This window comes from Gekko japonicus, unplaced genomic scaffold (assembly GCF_001447785.1).
Source record: "Gekko japonicus isolate JY-2015 unplaced genomic scaffold, Gekko_japonicus_V1.1 scaffold165, whole genome shotgun sequence".
NCBI classification, from domain to species: domain Eukaryota; kingdom Metazoa; phylum Chordata; class Lepidosauria; order Squamata; family Gekkonidae; genus Gekko; species Gekko japonicus.
The window spans coordinates 1,052,798-1,072,250 of NW_015163097.1; the positions used below are offsets into that span (position 1 = coordinate 1,052,798).

The 19,453-nt window shown below is 46.1% G+C and overlaps 1 protein-coding gene across 1 annotated transcript in view; it reads left to right on the forward strand.

Annotated features, from left to right (window-relative positions):
* The first annotated feature begins 3,193 nt into the window (after positions 1-3,193).
* MYOF (myoferlin) overlaps positions 3,194-19,453 on the forward strand; it is a 133,129-nt gene continuing 116,869 nt past the window's right edge. Inside the window, exons 1-2 of the mRNA XM_015406623.1 lie at positions 3,194-3,351; positions 16,288-17,402. Coding sequence (XP_015262109.1) covers positions 3,264-3,351; positions 16,288-17,402 — 1,203 coding nt within the window. The 5' untranslated portion in view covers positions 3,194-3,263. The remainder of the gene's footprint in view (positions 3,352-16,287; positions 17,403-19,453) is intronic.

Here is a 19,453-nt window from a genome sequence, read left to right on the forward strand (position 1 = left end):
GTTTTTAGTGTCTTAAACCGTTTTTAAATCATCTTTGTCATAAATTTACTATGTTGTACACCGCCCTGATCCCCGCCCTAGCAGGGGGAAACCGGTCTAAAATCTAATGAAATAAATAAATAAACTCACAGGCAGATTTTCCCACCAAAACCTTTTGGTTCCCCTCCGTGACTGAGTCCTCCCCCCTCCCCCAGTAGTGTGTATCCCTTTTCTTTGAGCCAGTTTGGTGTAGTCCCGGAGGGAGATATATAGACATACAGATCAGGGAAGTCAAGGATTAGAAACTTTGAGATAAAACTTCTTCCTATGTACAGAACTGAAATCTTAAAACATACAAGAGAGCGTTGTTGTGGCTTCTTTTCAGAGGTTTCTAGTTCTTTTCACTGAGAGGTACCTGGGATCTCAAAGCCCATTCCCTTCTTGCCAAATCTCTTTTACACAGACAACAGGTACTGGAAGAGAGATTTGGCTAGAAGGGAATGGGCTGTTAAGCAGTAACTCCCAGTAAAGCCAAAAAGTAAAGGGTTATTGCTTCTTGGAAAAAAGGAAGAATAATTCCAGTAAAAAGGGGTTGTGTAGTAAAGGGGAATAAGCTTTAGACGTTTCAAGAATTAGTGGAAAGCTGTAGTTTTCTAAGGGGAGAAATCTAGAAACCCCATGAAAGAGCAATTCTCCAGGGAACACTATTATGATCTTGTGTTATTGCTGAAGTATACTAAGAAAAAGTACCTCAGAGTTTGAAAACAAGACAGCTCCCGCATTTCCCACAGGTTCCTCTGCTGAGTCCTTAGCCTCAACAAATATCTGCTGAGTCCTTAGCCTCAAGAAGGAGGAGGAAGAGATTAGATTTATACCCTGCCCTTCACTCAGAATTTCAGAGTGGCTTACAAACTCCTTTCCCTTCCCCTCCCCACAACAGACACCCTGTGAAGTAGGTGGGGCTGAGAGAGCTCTTTCGAGAACTGCTCCTGGGAGAACAGCTCAGAGAACTTGTGGCTCACCCAAGGTCAAATCAGCAGCTGCATGTGAAGGAGTGGGGAATTAAACCCGGTTCTCCCAGATTAGAGTCTGCGCACTTAACAACTACACCAAACTGGTTCATCTGCTGCTAGGTGGTGGGTGGGAGGGAGCTTCCAGGGAGTGGTGGGTGCTGTCTCTGTGTGCGACATCCCTGGTGTGATAACACCGCGCAGAAGTGATGTGACTATGGGGACATCGTGCCCAGCCATGAGTGTTGAGGGTGGGACTTCCCCCTCTGGCTAGCTGGCTGGCAACGGCCTGGAGCCCCTCAAATTGGGGGATCCCCTGCTCCCACCTGGGGACTGGCAACCCTAGTACGGATGCCGGAAAATAAGACCAACCCAAACCATTTTGCTGCCTGAAAATTCCAACAGCATCACTCCACACTGGGGATTATAGGGCTGTCAACCTCTAGGTGGGCCTGGAGATCTACCAGCATTACAGCTGATGTCCAGATGACAGAGAGTAGTTCCCTTGGAGAAAATGGCTGCTTGGGAAGGTGCACTCTATGTTTGGTATAGTGGTTAAGTGTGCGGACTCTAATCTGGGAGAACTGGGTTTGATTCCCCACTCCTCCACTTGCAGCTGCTGGATGACCTTAGGCAAACCATAGTTCTGTCAGAGGTGTTCTTGAAAAGAGCAGTTTCTGTCAGAGCTCTCTCAGCCACACCTACCTCACAGGGTGTCTGTTGTGGGGAGGGGAGGGGAAGGGGTTTATAAATTGCTCTGAGACTCTGAGTGAAGGGTGGGGTATAAATCCCATCTCCTCCTTCTCCTCCTCCTCTTCTTTGCAACGGGGTCCTTCCCCTCCCCAAAATGTGCCCTTCCCAGCTCCAGCCGCAAATCTCCAGGAGTTTCCCAACCTGGAGTTGGCAACCCTACATGATGGGGAAGGAGGCTTGCCACTCTTAATGAGGTCCCAAGTCACCTTTATACAGTGCCAAGCTGACTTTGTTTTACCTTCTGAGAGCAATGTCCATCCAGTGGGCTTCTGTGGTCATTTCTAATGTGCTTGTGGACCCACCTTACTACCAGGAGTTTTGTCATTCTTTTCAAGAGCACGTGTGCGCGTGGCTTTATTTTGTACCACTGTTCATTTCATGGTTGAAAATAGAGACATAGTCCTCCTTACGATGGTTCACTTAGCATCCCCCTTCTTTCTATGAATTGTTGGAGACATTTCACTACCTGTTGTATGTTGTTGCTGACGTATTGCTTTGATAGCCCTGGCATATGTGAACTTAAAAAGCCAGCCATTTGGTGGTTTATTTGATTAAAGGTATGTTAGAAATACTTCTGTGTTCTGTTATATGTTTTCAACAGTTCATACTGCAGCAGATGCAGTGTGTGAAATCGCAGACTAGTGCACAGTGCATTAGTAACCATCTGCATGCATTTACGTACAGGTGAAATGAAGATAAGATGTATCCGTCCACCAATTCTGAGATTTATCGTATAAGAGAGAACTCCCAACAAGATTAACATCTCAGACTGACCTCAGTGTCTTGCGATGAATTTCAAACATCAGATATTAGTGGCTTTGAATGGCATGGCTTTTTTCACAAGTAGGGACTCACTGGTTAAACAGTTTTTCTATAATTTATTTTTTTTGCATAAAACCAACACTGGCTACAGAAAATATACATACAGTATTCAAGATTTATTCAGAAGGCTGTTTTTGAACTCTACAGAAGAGGGCGATCTAAGACTTTTGGCTAAGTGAATTCAGGCATGAAAGAGAAATGATCTGTAAAAACTGATGACACATGGAAGAAACTGAATGAAAAAGCAGAATATCATTTTACTGCAAAAAGAAAAACCATGTGCTAACGTCATTACATAAGCCTACTGAAGAAATGAAAAGATGTTATGTACTTTAGTAGAAATTAAGATCCGCATTTTATGCATAATTACCTTTTCTGTTGTCTGAACAAGGAAGGATTTATTCCCCCTTTGATCTTTTTAGTTTGCAGTGTACCCAGCAGAATTCACAAGTTTATGCCAGTTTTGTCTAATGCCATGGAAACTGTGGGTGTCAGTTTACAGATCCCTTTTTTTTTTTGGCCAGCTTTAGTAACTAACTCGTCATAGATCCACCCATCAGTTACATTTCACCATAACAGAGCCATTCCCTGCCTCCTCCTCCTGGCAGTTCAGCCTGGAGGCTGCAGAGACCAAGAAGTACACAGACTTTGTTAAGTTTCTTTTCTGAAAACAGTGCTGCCTTAAACCCACTGAAAACAATGCTTCGGGTAATTGTGGAATCTGCTGCAAATATCCCTAAAAACAAGTTTGGGAAACCAGATCCAATTGTTTCAGTAATTTTTAAAGGTAAGAAAAAAATAACTTGTGCAATAAGATCTTAGAAATGGCATTTTAATCTCAGTAGCATGGTCAGAAAGTATGACAGCTGTCATAACTATGTGTGCCATGATCATATGCAGCAGGATTAGGGTGAATTCTGAAGAAATAAGACTATAAAATAGCGTTATTAAAAGGGTGGGAAATGATGGGGGTATGGCATTTGCAGGCGGTGCTGTTTCAGAACTGTCTCATCTCCTATGTTGGCTTGTGTTACTTGCAACTACATATATATCTGCAACTGAACTGCATCTTTGCTTATAAGTGATTCTTCTGCAACAGCAGACGATAAATTGGATACTAGTCATTTTGTTGGTATTTTATCTTCAAAAACAAAGGCAGGCCTTTTGTGAGGGGTAATGCTTTTACTGTTTGCCTTAAAGTCTTGTTCAGTTTTATAAACATTTTAAATACTATCACATTATTGGACACTTTTTTCTATAGGAGGGTGTTTTGTTTTGTTTTTGCTTTTGGGACACAAGGTTTGTGTCTGGCAAATTAATAACCAAAATGTGAAGGTGAGACAGCCTGTAAATACATTTTCCTATACATGTGACTCTTCCTTTCATTTTGACACACATGGTACAGTGGATTTTAGTCTGGCTTGCTTCCTTTCACCACAGTTCTAACAAGATCTGGTTGTAGTGTTACAACTTGTAAGGGATGGAAGTTTCCCACCATGTACCTAACTAATAATGCAGTCTTATGTAGTAGTTCCATAGGCTATGCTCATTTACTTCAATGGGATTTGACTGGCATAACTCTGCATAGGATTGCACTGTAATAAATCAAATTGGACTATGCCAGATCTTTGGAGATACTGTTCTTGAGAGTATCATTACTTGGATGCACATGCTGAACTGAAAAAGATAATTAGAGATTTTCTGGACAAAAATAGCTGCAAGGCCTTGACCGCCAAACAGTTACTACAATGTAATGGAAAAGTTGATCTGTCTCTTGAAAGATCTGAGATATTTAACTAATTTTGGGAGAAGAAATGCTTTTCTTTCATGTTTCATGCATAATTTATTAAAGTTTCTGTCTTGTTACCATATTTGGGGGGCATTCAGTGCTTTCCTTGTGTTGAATTAAATGCTTCCCACTGGTCCTTTGCAAAACAGGAACTTGTGAATGATTTACCACTGAGCTAAATATATTTTATTTTTATGTTGTGCAATAGGCACATTTTGAAAGACTTACTGTTTCCAAAATCTGGAACTTCACAGACAGAAAAGTCAAAGGCTGAAATACAGTGTTATTTTAAAATCATATTCATGATTCATATCTGGACTTGTTTCAAGCTGTTTTGATTGCCTTTTCTCAGCCAACCTGGATTTGTGTGTGGTAAGCTGTATGTATGGAGAATTAAATGCAGGAATTACAAAGTCCCAATATGGCTTTGGTTTTCAAGCTGTGTTTCTAGGGTCCCTGGGGTTCCTCAAAAGGTTGACAGGGATTTCACAATAGGAAGATTAGCAGTGATGGGAAAGCTTCCCTGAAAGATCTTCTGCAGCATGCAGCTATACCAGAGTGCTGGGTGTGAACGGAACATGCCCCAGAACACCTTGCAACATGCAAGTCTTCTTCATTTGCAGAAAACTGATGTGGAAGTATTCCCTCAGTAAACAAGTTGATGCTGGTAAACACTGCAAAATCACTGCAGTGGAATCTTTTCCATTCCAGAAGCGCTTCTAGCATGCAGAGAGGAAGAATGGCCCACCAGGTTTCTTTAGTTTGTTGTTGTTGTCGCCGAATTATGGCTGATTTATGGCAACTCCAGAGATGTTCAGAGGTGGTTTACCATTTCCTGCTTCCACGTCACAATCCTGGCATCCCTTGGTGGTCTCCCATCCAAATACTATCTAGGGCCGACCCTGCTTCACTTCCAAGATCTGACAAGACCAGGCTAGCCTGGGCTATCTGGATCAGAGTATGCTAACAACATTCTTCACTCTATTTGGAATACATCGTTTGTAGAATTTAAATAATTTTTCTGCATAAATCAGAAGTTAGGATACTTAAAATGGAAGCAGCTTAAAGACATTGGTTTGTTCAGGGAGAATTTGAGCCCAGAGTCCCAAGAAAACCCTGTAAAAAGTTACAGAATTACTGGAATTCAGGCATTGTGGCCTCATGGTGAATCAGTCAGGTGGCCAATTTTCCACAGGCATATTTGAATCAGATTACGGGGGGGGGGGAGAGTCGGAAGAAGGGAAACATATGTAACCTATGAATCAGCTGCAAATGCTACTTTTGTCAGAGTATTAACTGAAAGTTTCCACCAGCAGCAGCCTTCCAGGCAGTGGAAAAGCAAAGCAGTAATTCTAGTGTCTCTGTGGGATTGGGATGTGGGTGGTGTTTCTAGGATCAGAGCCAAAAGTGAGCGTGAATAGAAGTAAGTCCAGTACAAGCAAAACGTCATGGCCTAGGATGCACATTCAGAAGGCAAGGGAACCTGCTGCCAGAAGCAGGCATGCAGGATAATTCTCGGTGGGTTGGAATATGCAAGGGCAGTACACAGTATCTCTGACTGGCAGATGCCAAGGGTAACCAGCAGTCAAGGGCTATCAGAGGCCTGCTCTAATCAAGACCTTCCCTGAAACCATGGAGACTCCTAATACTTGAGTAAAATTCCTCCTTGACATTCCCTCTGACAGCTAGGGATGCCAGCCTCCACGTGGGGCCTGGGGATCCCCTGGAATTACAGCTCATCTTCAGACTACGGAGATCTCAGTTCCCCTGGAGAAAATGGATGCTCTGGAGGGTAGACTCTAGGGCATTATATCCCACTCCCTGTCCTCTCCAGGCTCCACCCCCAAATTTCCAGGAATTTCCCAGCCTGGATCTGGCAACCCTTCCCTCCATTCCCTGCCGGTGGCCGGGGAGACATGGCAACTCTATCTGACGTGTTAATATTGGCAGCTACTTGCTGAGGTATGAAAATGTATCTGTTATAGTGGCGGGCTAGAAGAAGTAGCCAAAAGGGACAATAGACCTCCCAGAGGGTATTACCACCATTCCCCTCAGCACAGAGGTTGGGATATCCCAGATTTCCCCACTACCAATGGCTTATACGAGTGCTGTGACTTCTAAAATCCTAATGCAATGGTTATTCTGTACATGAAAAGAAACGAGTGCTGTGACTTCTAAAATCCGAATGCAATGGTTATTGAATGTCCCATTTTGTTGACCGTTTTTGGGTTGCCAAATCCGTCTTCACCGGGAGCGGGGGGCTCCTGGCCGGCGTCGGGGGTGTGCGCGCGTGTGAAGCGCGTATGCGCACCGCATGCACGTCACCCAGAAGTTACCTGGGCACGCTGGGGGCAGGGCCACGGCCATACAAGGAAAAACCATAGAGTTTTCCCTTGTATGGCCGTCGCCCCGCCCCCAGCGTTCCCGGCGTGCCCACGTCACTTGCTAGTGATGCGCACGCCGGGGGCGGGGTTCCCCCAGGGCCCGATTGCGCCCGATGCCACCGCGTCGGAAATTGGCCCTTCAAAGCGGGGGATTCCCCGCCCCCCGCCCACATTTGGCAGCCCTAGACCGTACTGTCTCACTATGTGTAACCTACCTTGAGTCCCTGTGAGAAAGGCAAGACTATAAATAATACAAATTAAAAAAATAAAATTAAAAAATACCTCTGGGAATCAAGTGAAGCTGCCTTCAGTATTATTGGAATAGAAGCTCTGGACAGCCTTGGCATTTTTCAGCCTTGACAGCTCATGTTCTAAAACACTATTATATGAGCAGTATATATTTAAATGAAAGGGGAGAAAGTATGATATAAATGTATGAAAGTTTTGAAAAGTCCTCTGGCAACTGTTAAAAAATACTTATTTTGACATTTTGAATTGGGACAATTAAGCATGTTTAGCAACAGGTCCTTGCAGTGTCTTACAGAATTAAGAATACAAGCAAAACAGATCTAAAAATGATAAAATACCACCAGCTCACCACCCAAAGTCCAAAAGGCTTCTAGAAGAGAAATCATCACCATCAATAACTACAGCAGTTTAGCAATGACAAGGGATAGTTGAAAGGATCCTCATATTAGCTGTTGTGTCATTGCAATGATCCACCTCCTGGATTTTTCCTTAGGGAAATTACAGTAGTGCAATATCCAGTGACGTTTATGTTCCTGGGATAATCCTGCCAATGCCAGTTGAGTTGAATATGTCATTGATGTAAATGTGAGAAATTTAAGCGTGAACATAATTCTTCCACTAAAATAAATAGGATTTAAAGGTTATTTAACATCTATATGCACCCTCTCGCCCAGCTGATACGGAGCTCTGGGCTGAGATGTCACCAATAAGCTGATGACACCCTGCTGTAACTGTTGATGGATAGCTGGGCAAATGCCCCTCCAGACAATTTGGCCAGGGGTCTAGAGGTTGTGGTTGGTTGGTTGAAGCAGAGCCGCCTGAAACTAAGTCTGTTGAAGATGGAGATCCTGTGGCTGAGCCAGAGAGATCCCAGGTTGGGATGCCAACTTATAGGTCTAGGCTACTGAGCCACTAACACCAAGGCCACTTGTGAAGAGCTTAGGAGTAATTCCAGATGCCTCCCTTTCAATGGAGGCTAAGATCACAAATGTTGCCAGACTGACACTTTTCCCATCTGTGCCAGGTTTAGTAACTGGCTCCCTTCCTGTCACGCCCTGACAGCTATCATCACCTCCAGACTAGACTACTGTAACTTGCTCTACAGAGGGCTAGTACGAGAGACAGACCCAAAACATATTTGTCCAGATGAGATCCAGACTCTGTGGAGACTGATTCAATTCTGCAATGCCTGTAAAACAGAAGTGTTTCACCAGGCATACAGTTGAGACAGTGAAGTTTCTATCTAATTTGGCCTCCCCCAGCCCCTTACCCGCCATTCATCATAGGGTTGCCAAGTCCCCCCGGGGGGCGGAGAAACCCCTGCCTGAGAGGCCCGTTTCCCACCAGTGGGGATTGGGCCGCCGGGGGGACCCTACCCCCAAAGTGTGCAACGTGCCCAGCGTGAACATGTCACCCAGAGGTGATGTAATCACGTCAGGCCCGTTGTGGGGGGGACGTTCTATCATCTGAGGGAAAACTCTCGAGTATCCCTCGGATTATTGTGGCCCCACACCCAACATGCCCAATGGGATTAACATCCATTTGTGGGAGAAACCCCCTTTTAATCAAATGCCTTACTGTAGTTAGTAAGATTCCCTCAAGTTAACTCACAGCAGCAAAGAGTTTACATTAAAAATAGGTGCAACCAAGAAGGGCAGAGTATTAGCATTATGTGTAAACTGAAAATAGCACAGATAAGGCTGAACTGATGTTTGGTCACTTTTTATGTGAAAGGGTATCTGTGCACTGAGTTTGTTTTTTATTATTATAGCGATAAAAGAACTATAAATGGTATAGGCCACGCCTATGTTTCAGGAAGGCCAGGTAAAAACCTCCAGATTGTAGGCTCAGTTTGCACCTCTCAGGGGTGTCAAACTCATTTGTTATGATGGTCAGATCTGACACAAATGTTACTTTGTCAGGCCAGGCCATGTATTCCATAAAATGTAATGCCAGGTACTGGAGATACAAACTTTATAAAGGACACAGGTGAACTCAATTAACAATATTATTTTTTACTCAAATGCAAACAAAAGCAATTGATTCCTAGCAGTGAAAGCAATTGATTTACCAGGGAACCCATAAAAGCCCCAATAAATGTATGTAATCATTTGCAAAATGAGTTTTTTCCGGCAAGGGATACCATAAAAGGGGTATCAAATTAGCTACGTTTTGTATATATAGCACTTTTAGGAGATGAGTCTTCATCCTGGCAAGTGAATAAGGTAGTTTTTCAGTATACACACACTCATTCACCCAGCCTCAGCACCTGAGCACAGCTACAAACTGTCCCCTGGTCTTTGTTTCCTGTCTTCCCCAATCCTGCTTCTGAGGATCTTGACGAGGCCCACTGGACTCCTCCCTCCATCTCCACCAACCCTGTGAGGTGGGCCAGGCTGAGTGACTGTCTCCAGGTGACCCAGGTGACAGGATCCTGGCTCAGGAAGGGGGGGTCTGAACCAGGCTCTTCCAGATCCCCCCACCTACAGTTTTCATCCCTCCTGCATTTCCCACAGAAGCGGTGGGGCTGAGGGAAGTCCTGATGGAAACACTGTTTCTGAAACCTCCAGGGGGTGCTTTTTGTCTTCCCATGACGTCTTTTCCTTCATGGCTGAGAACAGGTGCGGGGAGAAGGGAGGTCACCGTCCCCCACCAGTCCCAACACTCACTCTGCCTCCTGGCTCTGCGACTGTTCAGATGTGCAGCGGTGTCATCAGCATCCCTATTTCCCTTTGCTCCTCCGCTTGCTTCCGAGGCCGGGAGGTCTTTCCCACTCAGAGCAGTGTGCACAAGGCAGCCCAGTTGCCCTCCAACCCACGTGCCAGCCCTCCTCTTCTGCTCTTCCCCGCTGGCCCTGGCCCTTCATCAGCTAACTGCCTCTCCATGCATCTGCTCTTGACAACTCCCCTCATAGTTGCTATTTGAAAAAGACGAAGCCAGTTGGTGCAGCAGTGGCCGTGCTGGTGACTCACCTCTGACTCCCATGTAGTGGCTTCTCCAGTCCTCGCTGAGCTGCGGTCAGAGGAGATGGGAGGGGGAAAACACCACAACTCCTCTTTCTCTTCCTTTGCTGCCATTCCCCCCCCACACCACTATTTTAACTTAGTCTCTTAGCCCCACCCACTAGGCATTACCTTTCTATTTCTTGACAACTTCTACCACACACACACACACCTACCTCAGCACGTGCGCCTACTTACCCCCCACAAGCAGCCTCCTGCTCCCTCCCTCACACCAGTGGCTTGCGGGCTGGATAAGAGCCCTGGACGGGCTGGATCTAGGGTTGCCAGGACCCCTCACAGTCATGGTGGGGGGGAATTGGGGGGCATTCCGGGGGTGGGCAGGACATTGCATGGGACATTGCGTGCGGCGTCCCCAGCACAATGTTGTCACCTGGAAGTGATGTCATCACATTTGCAAAGTTGTGCACAATGCTCTGGGTTTTGTGCAGAAACTCTATGGTTTTTTGCCTTCAAAAACACAGAGTTTGCCCCAACACCAGAGTGTTGCCATGCGACATTGCTGACATGATGATGTCACTTCTGTTTGGGGGTGGGGGTGGCCAGCAGCGGATCAGAGCCCCCCAAAGTGGGGGAAACCCCTCTGGGACACGGGGGCTGGCAACCATAGCTGGATCCAGCCCCCAGGCCTTATGGTTGACACCCTTGAAAGATTTGCAACTGAGCTTCACTGTGTTTGGTATATTAAACTGAATGACACAAGTAAAAACAGTGGCTCAGTCAGTAATAGTGATTTTCCTTCATCCAGTAGAGCAGGGGTCCCCAGTGTGGTGCCCATGACCACCGTTGTTCTCGCCAACACCTTCCTTGGCAGCCATTTTGTGTTTCCGCCCTCCACCTTGTGTTAGAATTCCACAGGTGCCCCACAGGGTCAAAAAGGATAGGGATTATATTGGGAGGTGAAGAACAACTTATTTAGCTTTGACAACTATTGATAGAAAGATATTTAGAATGTGTAAAAGTGTATAAGGATAATAGTGTTACCTAATAAGTTTAAGTAATAGATGAAAGGTGAAGGGAAATGGGAATCAAAAAATTTGGGAGGGAGGTTGGAGCACTGCGGGAAGTTAGAAGAAGAGGGGGGAAGATAGGGGTAGAAAAGGATATAAAATGACTGAAAAAATGTTATATTGTTTGATTAGATGTTATATCCCAATAAAAATTGTTTGTTTTTTTTTTAAAAAGGATAGGGATTCCTGCAATAGGCAGTTGGTATAGCTTAGACATAGAGGCTAATGTGAACAGAGAAGCCCCCAGTTTCAATGTCATTTCAGCCACAAATTCACTCTGTGGTTTAAGGCTAGCTGCTGTTCTTGGGAACTTAACAACTGCTGGCATGCCTGTAATTCTGTCATTTTTATTAGTGCATCTTTCTTTTGTGTATTATTTAATTAATTTATTAAAAATGTTATACCCCACATTTCCTTGTGGTTCAAGGGGGCTTAAAATAATAGTTAAAAAAAATTCTGTTAAAACTAAAATAAAATAACAAATGTCAAATCTGTCCCTCCTTAAAAGTTGGCTGCCATTCAAACCTCCCCCCCAAATCTTTGGCAAATAAGCAGGCCTTACAGCATCTCCAAAGAGGACCCCCCTTACCTCTTCGGGAAACTCATTCCACAGACCAGAGCCATAGTTCTGGTTGATACCAGAAAGGCTGTCCTTATGTGATGGGATAAACAATAGATGGCTACCTGACAACCATAGTTGGTGCACAGGGACATACAGAAGGAGGCAGTCCCTCAAATAATGTTTCATGATCCTTGCTGCTCTGCTCTTGAATCAAGGGTTTCACTTTCCATAAAGTCTCGCCTAAATGTTAGCATGGGGTGGCTCATATAACATAGAAGGAAAAATATATGGTGGGTTAGAGAACCATTGGTACACAGAGCTAAGTCTTTTTATGGGTATCCAAGACCCCCCCCCCACCTGCCTTGGGTGGGATGGCAGCAGCAACATAGGGTTGCCAGGTCCCACTGGCTGGGGATGGGGGGGTAGGGTTGCCAGATCCAGGTTGGGAAACTCCCGGAGATTTGGGTATGGAGCCTGGGGAGGACAGGGACCTCAGTGGGGTACAATGCCATAGAGTCCACCCTCCAAAGCATTCATTTTTCTTCAGGGGAACTGATCTCTGTAGACTGGAGATGAGGTGTAATTCCAGGGGATTCCCAGGTCCCACCTGTAGGCTGGCATCCCTAACTCAACAGAGTTATACCTTTCTAAGCCCATCAGCCAACAAAAGTGTGTAATTGTGTTCAGCATTGCACTGTTGTAGTTCAATCCTATGTAGAGTTACTGCAGTCTAAGGAAAAACTCTTCATGCAATTGTGCTGTCAGTCTCCAGAATGAAATTTGATTGGTTCAGCCTTATTCATAAATGTTACCCATAACAATCCTGAACTGATAAATATGTAGGCCACGCAGAGTTGTCACTGACTGTGACAGTTTCAAAAGGAGTTCCACTGGGAATCTAAACAGGTTTACTTAGAAGTGAGATCTCATAATTTCAGTAAATGTTCTTTGAAGGAAGAAGGCTTAAGCATGCAGCCTTACCTTTCCTTGTTCGAAGAACATTCTTGTAGTTCCACACTGTCAGAGAGGGATAAGAAAGCATTGCTGAAGGAGTGCTTCTAGTGGGCAGTGTGTGGACCCCAGGAGCAGAAATTTGGGAAGCATTTGGGGCTGCAGCAGTACGGGGAGGTGGGCAAGTCATGCTCAGTTGATTTAGATCCTTTTGCCCATCAAAACGCTCCATAGGATCCAGTGCACTTTATTGTTACATACAGGTTAAAGCAACAAGATTTAAAATATGATTCTATTTAAAGGGGACTTTTCCTTTGCAAATTGTAACCTTGCAGTCTTTTGTGCCTGGCTTGAGTCAGTATCCTGCACAGACTATTTTTTTTTAAAAGTTAATTCCTGTAACATGAGTCAGTTCCCTGCTTTCTGCTCATGGGGTAAGCGGTCAGCTCCTCCCTGCTATATCCAGCAGAAAGAAGTAGAGGCATTATAACTGTGCAGGCTGACTCACTCATTGCTCAGAAGGAGAAGGGATGGGAGACCTAGAAGTATGTCTGTTAGGTTTTATCTTCTAATACATCCACTGAAATCCATCTGAAGATTCCTTAGAGGTTATTGTTGGAGACTTACGCATCAAGAGTTTGTACTGGGTCTAAGAAATTGCATGCTTCCCCATTACATTTCCACATAAAAAGGAATGTTTACGTTAATGACATACATTCCTTGAGATAAAAATGGTAGTCTCTTTAAAAAACTTTTAAAACAGTGATAGCAGTGAAGACAGAGAATTACACTTTCCAGAATTACGAAGTATGTTTGATGAACTCTTGGTCCACCTCCAAATTATAATAATTAAAGTCACATCCAAAGGACCAATTTGCATGTCTCTTGGGGACATGATTGACTGTTTCTCTTTATGCCTAGGCTGATGCTTTTCATTGACCTGGGTGTGGGCATGATCGTGGTAAAGGAGTTATCTGCATTCAATAATAATGAGATCACACACCGCCAAGGGATTGTTTGTGGTGATGAGTTAAATCAAGGTGTGTCTCTTAAAGAGCAGTTTGATTCTTTGCCATAAACCAAAACCCAGGCCAATAGAAAAGGTCAGCATAGAGGGGGGAAATCGGAATATCGATGAATAGATCAGTTCAGGTTTTTTTATTAGTTCCATTTGTTTCTCAGGCACCTAGTGACCTACAAGAGAGAGTCCAAGCAGATCAGAGAAGAAGGGGAGAAAGCTGAGAGAGGTCAGGAGCAATGTTCCCTCTAAGATATAGAGTCTTGTGAGCAAAAATTCTACCTTGTGAGCTACGGGCATTAAAGTTGTGAGCGAGCAATTTGGCTGCTGCATCAATCCGTTAGCTCTGAAGCCATCCTTCCTGAGCTGAGACAAAAAAGTGTGAGCCAGAGGCTAAAAAAATGTGAGCTAGCTCACACAAACTCAGCTTAGAGGGAACACTGGTCAGGAGAGAATGAAACTGATATTAACACTTTAGATTCTCCTGAGTCAGATAGTTTTGCAAAAGGAAATAATTGTGCTGAGAGGTCTTTCTTTTCATGGTGTTTCAGTAGTTTTTGGAGGGCTTTTTCATTCAATGTAAGTAGCATTGCCTTCCCCAAGCCTCATCTTTGCCTGAGCTGGCACTTTTCTCTTGGACTTCCACACAGTCATTTTTGTCACTCTTTTGACCCTATTGCTTCGCCCCCCCCCCCAGTCTTCCACATGAGTTTTGCTCCCTCTGGGACTACTAGAGAGAGCAAAAAACATTAGGGGAGAAATCTCTGAAGCAATAGGGATGACAAAAATTACATGTTGGTCTGAGCCAGTAGAACAAATTTTGAGTCCAGTGGCACCTTTAAGACCAACAAAGATTTATTCACACACACACAAACCTTTATTGGCATTGAAAGCACAAAACATTATGGGAATACAGCAAAGTACTAAGATACATCAGTCACACTTGGCTTTCAAATCTCGTCTTCTGATTGCATAATGTAAAAATTTTGCAACAGCCTCCGTTATTTCACAATTAGACACAAACCTTTATTGGTATTGAAAGCACAAAACATTACGGAAATACAGCAAAGTACTAAGATACATCAGTCACACTTGGCTTTCAAATCTCGTCTTCTGATTGCATAATGTAAAAATTTTGCAACAGCCTCCGTTATTTCACAATTAGAATTAAACAGAAGAAAGTGAATAATTGAGCCATCAGAATGCCAACTCTTACCATCTAAAAGTGGAGTAATAAAGCGAGATCGAATATCTCTATAAAAGGGACAATGAAGTATGGTGTGTGTAGTGGATTCTATATCTTTTAGAGAACAAGGGCAAAGTCTGTCTACATATGGTATCTGGCGGTACATCCCTAAAAGCACCTCCGATGGCAAAACATTAAAGTGTGCAAGGATGTATGCTCTGCAATGATGTGAGGCTGTTAAATATAACAGATATTTTGCAATAGAGTCCGTGTCAAAGGTCCCCAACCTACTTGGGGAGCATCTGCTGGCTGCGCGTTCCCAAAGTTCTTGCCTTTCGATATTGAGAAATCTTTGTTTGATAATCACATAAACTTGTTTATCTGAAAAGGGGGCTACATAATCCATCCTCAGATAACTGAGATGCCTGCACACAAAAGCTCATACTTTGAATAAACCTTTGTTGGTTTTAAAGGTGCCACTGGACCAGGGCCGGCTCAAGGTTTTTCCACACCCTAGACGGGGCTAGCTTGTGGCACCCCCCCCCCAGGTGAACTTGTCCAAGGGACCCCGGCACACTCCCTCGGTCCCCGCCAAGCAGAGGCGCTGCAAGAGCCTGGCCGGGCGCCCCCCCAAAGTGGCCAGATAGGCTGAGAGATAGGCAGAGAGGCTGCAAGACTCACTGGTGCTCGCTGCTCGGCGCACCCGCACCCTCCCAGCTTTGACGGCGGGGATGAACAGCCCTCCTCAGTGGGTGGCAGCAGCAGCAGCAGTGGCAGCACTGTCTGGCCCGGTAGCCAATCCGGGTGCCCTGTGCCCTCCCGCCAAACCCTGGCGCCAAGAGGAGGGGGAGCGCATGGCCAGGCGTGCTGGTCAAGTCGAGGACGATGACGCGGTGGGGCTCACTTACGCGGGGGGCTCTGACGGGCGGGTGAATGGCAGCCCCTCCCCAAAGGGAGACAGATGGGCCAGCCCTCTCTCCTTTGGCGACCGAGCCCTGCTGACTGGACCCAAGGGCGGCCGCGGCATCTGGTGGCGCTCCTTCCATCAGCAGAGGCTGCCCTTTTGCCCCGGAGCCCGCCAGCTGCTGACCCTGGGTGGGTGGGAGGGACGGAGGGGGTGCTGCTGCTGCTGCGGTTGGGCCAGGAAGTGCCGGAAGGCAGGCGGAAGGCGCTGCCGGGTTGGGCTGAGTAGCAGGAAGGGCTTGTCAGGGCAGCCAGGGATGCAGGGTCTAAGAAATTTTGTTCTTAGAAACTTGGTATTTACAGACTGTATCTTTCTTTTTAGCTAGTATGTGAGGTCCCCCCTCCCATTCCCTTTCCCTTAGTGATAAACTAGTCTGTCTCCCTGTTTGTATGTTGGATTGCTGCGTATGTAAGTGGAGTCTTGTAGTGTCATTTTCCACCAATGGAAGTGCCCTCTGTTAAGAACATAAGAACAAAAGCCCTGCTGGATCAGACCAATGTCCGATTTCCAGGGCAGAAGGATTCCGCTGGCCAGCAAAGATACTGTTAATGTTGAGTATAAGGGGAAATGTGCTAAACTGTCGTTTTTAGTAGCTGAAGGGGACCGTGTAAACCTTCTGGGGTTGGATTGGTTTAAACCTCTGGGCATTGGTATTTTTGGAGTAAATGCTATGTCTGAGAATAAATGGGATATGCTTTATGATGAGTTCCCCACGGTTTTTGGAGATGGGTTGGAGAGGTACAACGGTCCCCCCATCTCTTTTGAACTAGATCCAGCTGTGACCCCCATAAGGTTAAAGTACAGAAAAGTTCCCATATTCATAAGGCCCCAAGTTGAGAGGGAGCTAGACAAGCTCATTGCGCAAGGGGTTCTAGAACCTGTACCGCACAGCAAATGGGAGACCCCTATAGTAACGCCAATCAAGCCGGATGGGTCTGTGCGAATATGTGCAGATTATAAATGCACTTTGAACAAAGCGCTGCAACAACACTCCTATCCCGTACCAGTAATAAGCCACATCCTGGCTTCCCTGGGGGGAGGTAATATATTTGCGAAACTAGACTTGGCCCAGGCGTACCAGCAACTGCCTGTCACACCGGAGGCTGCTGAAGCCCAGACAATTGTGACCCATAGGGGAGCCATTAAAGTCAACAGACTCCAGTTCGGAGTTAACGTGGCACCAGGTATTTTTCAGAGCCTAATGGAACGTCTCTTAAGGGGGGTGCCGGGGACAGTCCCTTACTTTGACGACGTGTTAATAGCGGGGAAGTCTGAACAAGAATTGCGGGACAGAGTTAAAGAGGTCTTGAAACGTTTTCAAAATGCTGGGCTCAGGGTCAAATGCTCTAAATGTACATTGGGCGTTGATAGCGTGGATTTTTTGGGTTTCCGCATAGACGCGGAAGGAGTTCACCCCACAAGCAAAAAAACTGAGGCCATTAAAAATGCCCCAACGCCAGTAAATAAGAAAGAGCTGCAAGCGTTCCTTGGTTTGCTAAATTTCTATTACGCGTTTTTACCGCACAAGGCATCAGTGGCAGCACCCTTGCACGCACTTTTACACAAAGATGCGAAGTGGACATGGGGACAGGCCGAAAAGAAGGCCTTCGCAGGAGTAAAGGCACTGTTAACTTCCAACGCCGTTTTGACTCACTACAATGAGCAAAAACTCCTGATTTTGGCTGCAGACACTTCGCCTTTTGGGGTAGGCGCCGTACTGAGCCACCTGGTGCCGGATGGAAGCGAGGCGCCTATCGCTTTCTATTCAAGGTCTCTGTCTGCGGCAGAAAGGAACTATGCCCAGATAGACAAGGGGGGTTTGGCATTAGTAGTGGCTGTCAAAAAGTTCCATGATTTTGTTTTTGGCAGGAAATTTGTGTTGGTCACAGACCACAAGCCGCTACTGGGGATTTTTGCGCCCAATAAGCAGCTGCCTAACATCATGTCCCCGAGAATGCTTAGGTGGGCATTGTTTTTACAGGCATACGATTTTGATCTGGAGCACCGGCCGGGCAAGGCATTAGGGCATGCTGACGCACTCAGCCGCTGTCCCTTACCTAACCAAGGAACAGACCCAGCCCCGGCATGTGAAGTCTTGGCCATAGATGAACTCCCTCAGGCACCAGTCTCTTCTAAGGATATAGCTGCACAAACTGCAAGGGATAGCGTCTTATCCCGTGTGCTCAACTGGGTGTGGAGGGGGTGGCCAATGGGCAGTATGGAACCTGAGTTCCAACCATACAAGACTCGCCATGCAGAATTGTCTATTTCAAAGGGTTGTATCCTTTGGGGGAACAGAGTTATAGTTTCTGACAAGCTTAGGCACAGAGTGTTACAGTCCTTGCATGACGGGCACCCGGGAATGGTGCACATGAAGGCCCTAGCGAGAGGCTATGTGTGGTGGCCCGGAATTGATAAGGAAATAGAAGAGTGGGTACAGGTTTGCAATCAGTGTCAACAAAGCAGGCCAGAACCGCCACCAGCCCCACCACAAAAATGGGAATCATCGGGTAAACCATGGTCAAGACTTCACATGGATTTCGCTGACAAGGGCAAATGTTTTTAATCATTGTGGATGCCTGGTCTAAATGGCTCGAGGTGGTGCACATGCGCACGACCACTTCCGTTGCAGTCATACACGCACTACGCCGGCTGTTCGCGACCCATGGGTTGCCGGACACACTGGTCAGCGACAACGGCCCGCAGTTTGTCTCGGAGGAGTTCAAACTATTCCTATCCGACAATGGCATTCGCCAAATCACCGCTGCCCCTTTTCACCCAGCTTCCAATGGCCAGGCAGAGCATATGGTACACACAGCCAAAGAAGCTCTGGCTAGATTAACGGAGGGAGATTGGAGTGTCCGGTTGGGGTCCTTCCTGTTGCGGCAACATACCACCCCCTGTAGTACAACGGGCCGTAGCCCAGCTGAGTTATTAATGGGCAGACGACTAACTACCCGGTTAAACAGACTGCACCCTGACCTTAACGAACAACGGGAGGAGCGTACTGACTCTCAAAAGAAGGTGCGCATGTTTGAGGCTGGAGACAAGGTATTCGCCCGCAATTATGCTGCAGAAAGGGGCCCCGGGGTAATTTGTGAGAGTGTTGGCACGCGAATGTATGTGGTGCAGCTGGCAGATGGTAGGAAATGGCGGCGCCACATAGACCAGCTAAGGAGACGTTGGGCGAGGGACAGCGCTGACTCTCCAACAGCTGAGTCCTATGACTTCGAGCTGAGACCTCCGGAGACGGAGGAGAGCCCTGAAATGCCAGGCACCGCCGCAGAGGCAGGCCAGACCCCTGACTGTGCAACAGCAAGTCCCGAGAGTGTGTCTGTCCCAGTTAGTACAGGCCCCCACAGTGACCCACAAGTAAGCCTACCCGCTGAGCCTACACTGATGCGCAGATCTCAGCGTTCGCGGCAACCTCCCACATATCTGAGAGATTATGTTTGCAATAAGAATGGTATTGACTAATGTAAGCTGTTAATAATAAAAGTGTATGATGTCTTAACTTAGGGGGGAGGAATTGTTATGTATTAGGAAACGCTTATATGAATCGTCTCATTGACTTCCAATGTAAAGCTTGAGCCGGATGAAGGCTCCTCCGAGCTGCGTTATCATTGGTCGCCCTCTAATCAGCGACCAAGAGAGGGAAAGACTCTCATTGGTCCTTAACTACACAATGTTATTGGTTGTTATATGTAAATAGGCGTGGCTATGTTAGCCCGGGAATGGTTAAAAGGAGCCTAGCTC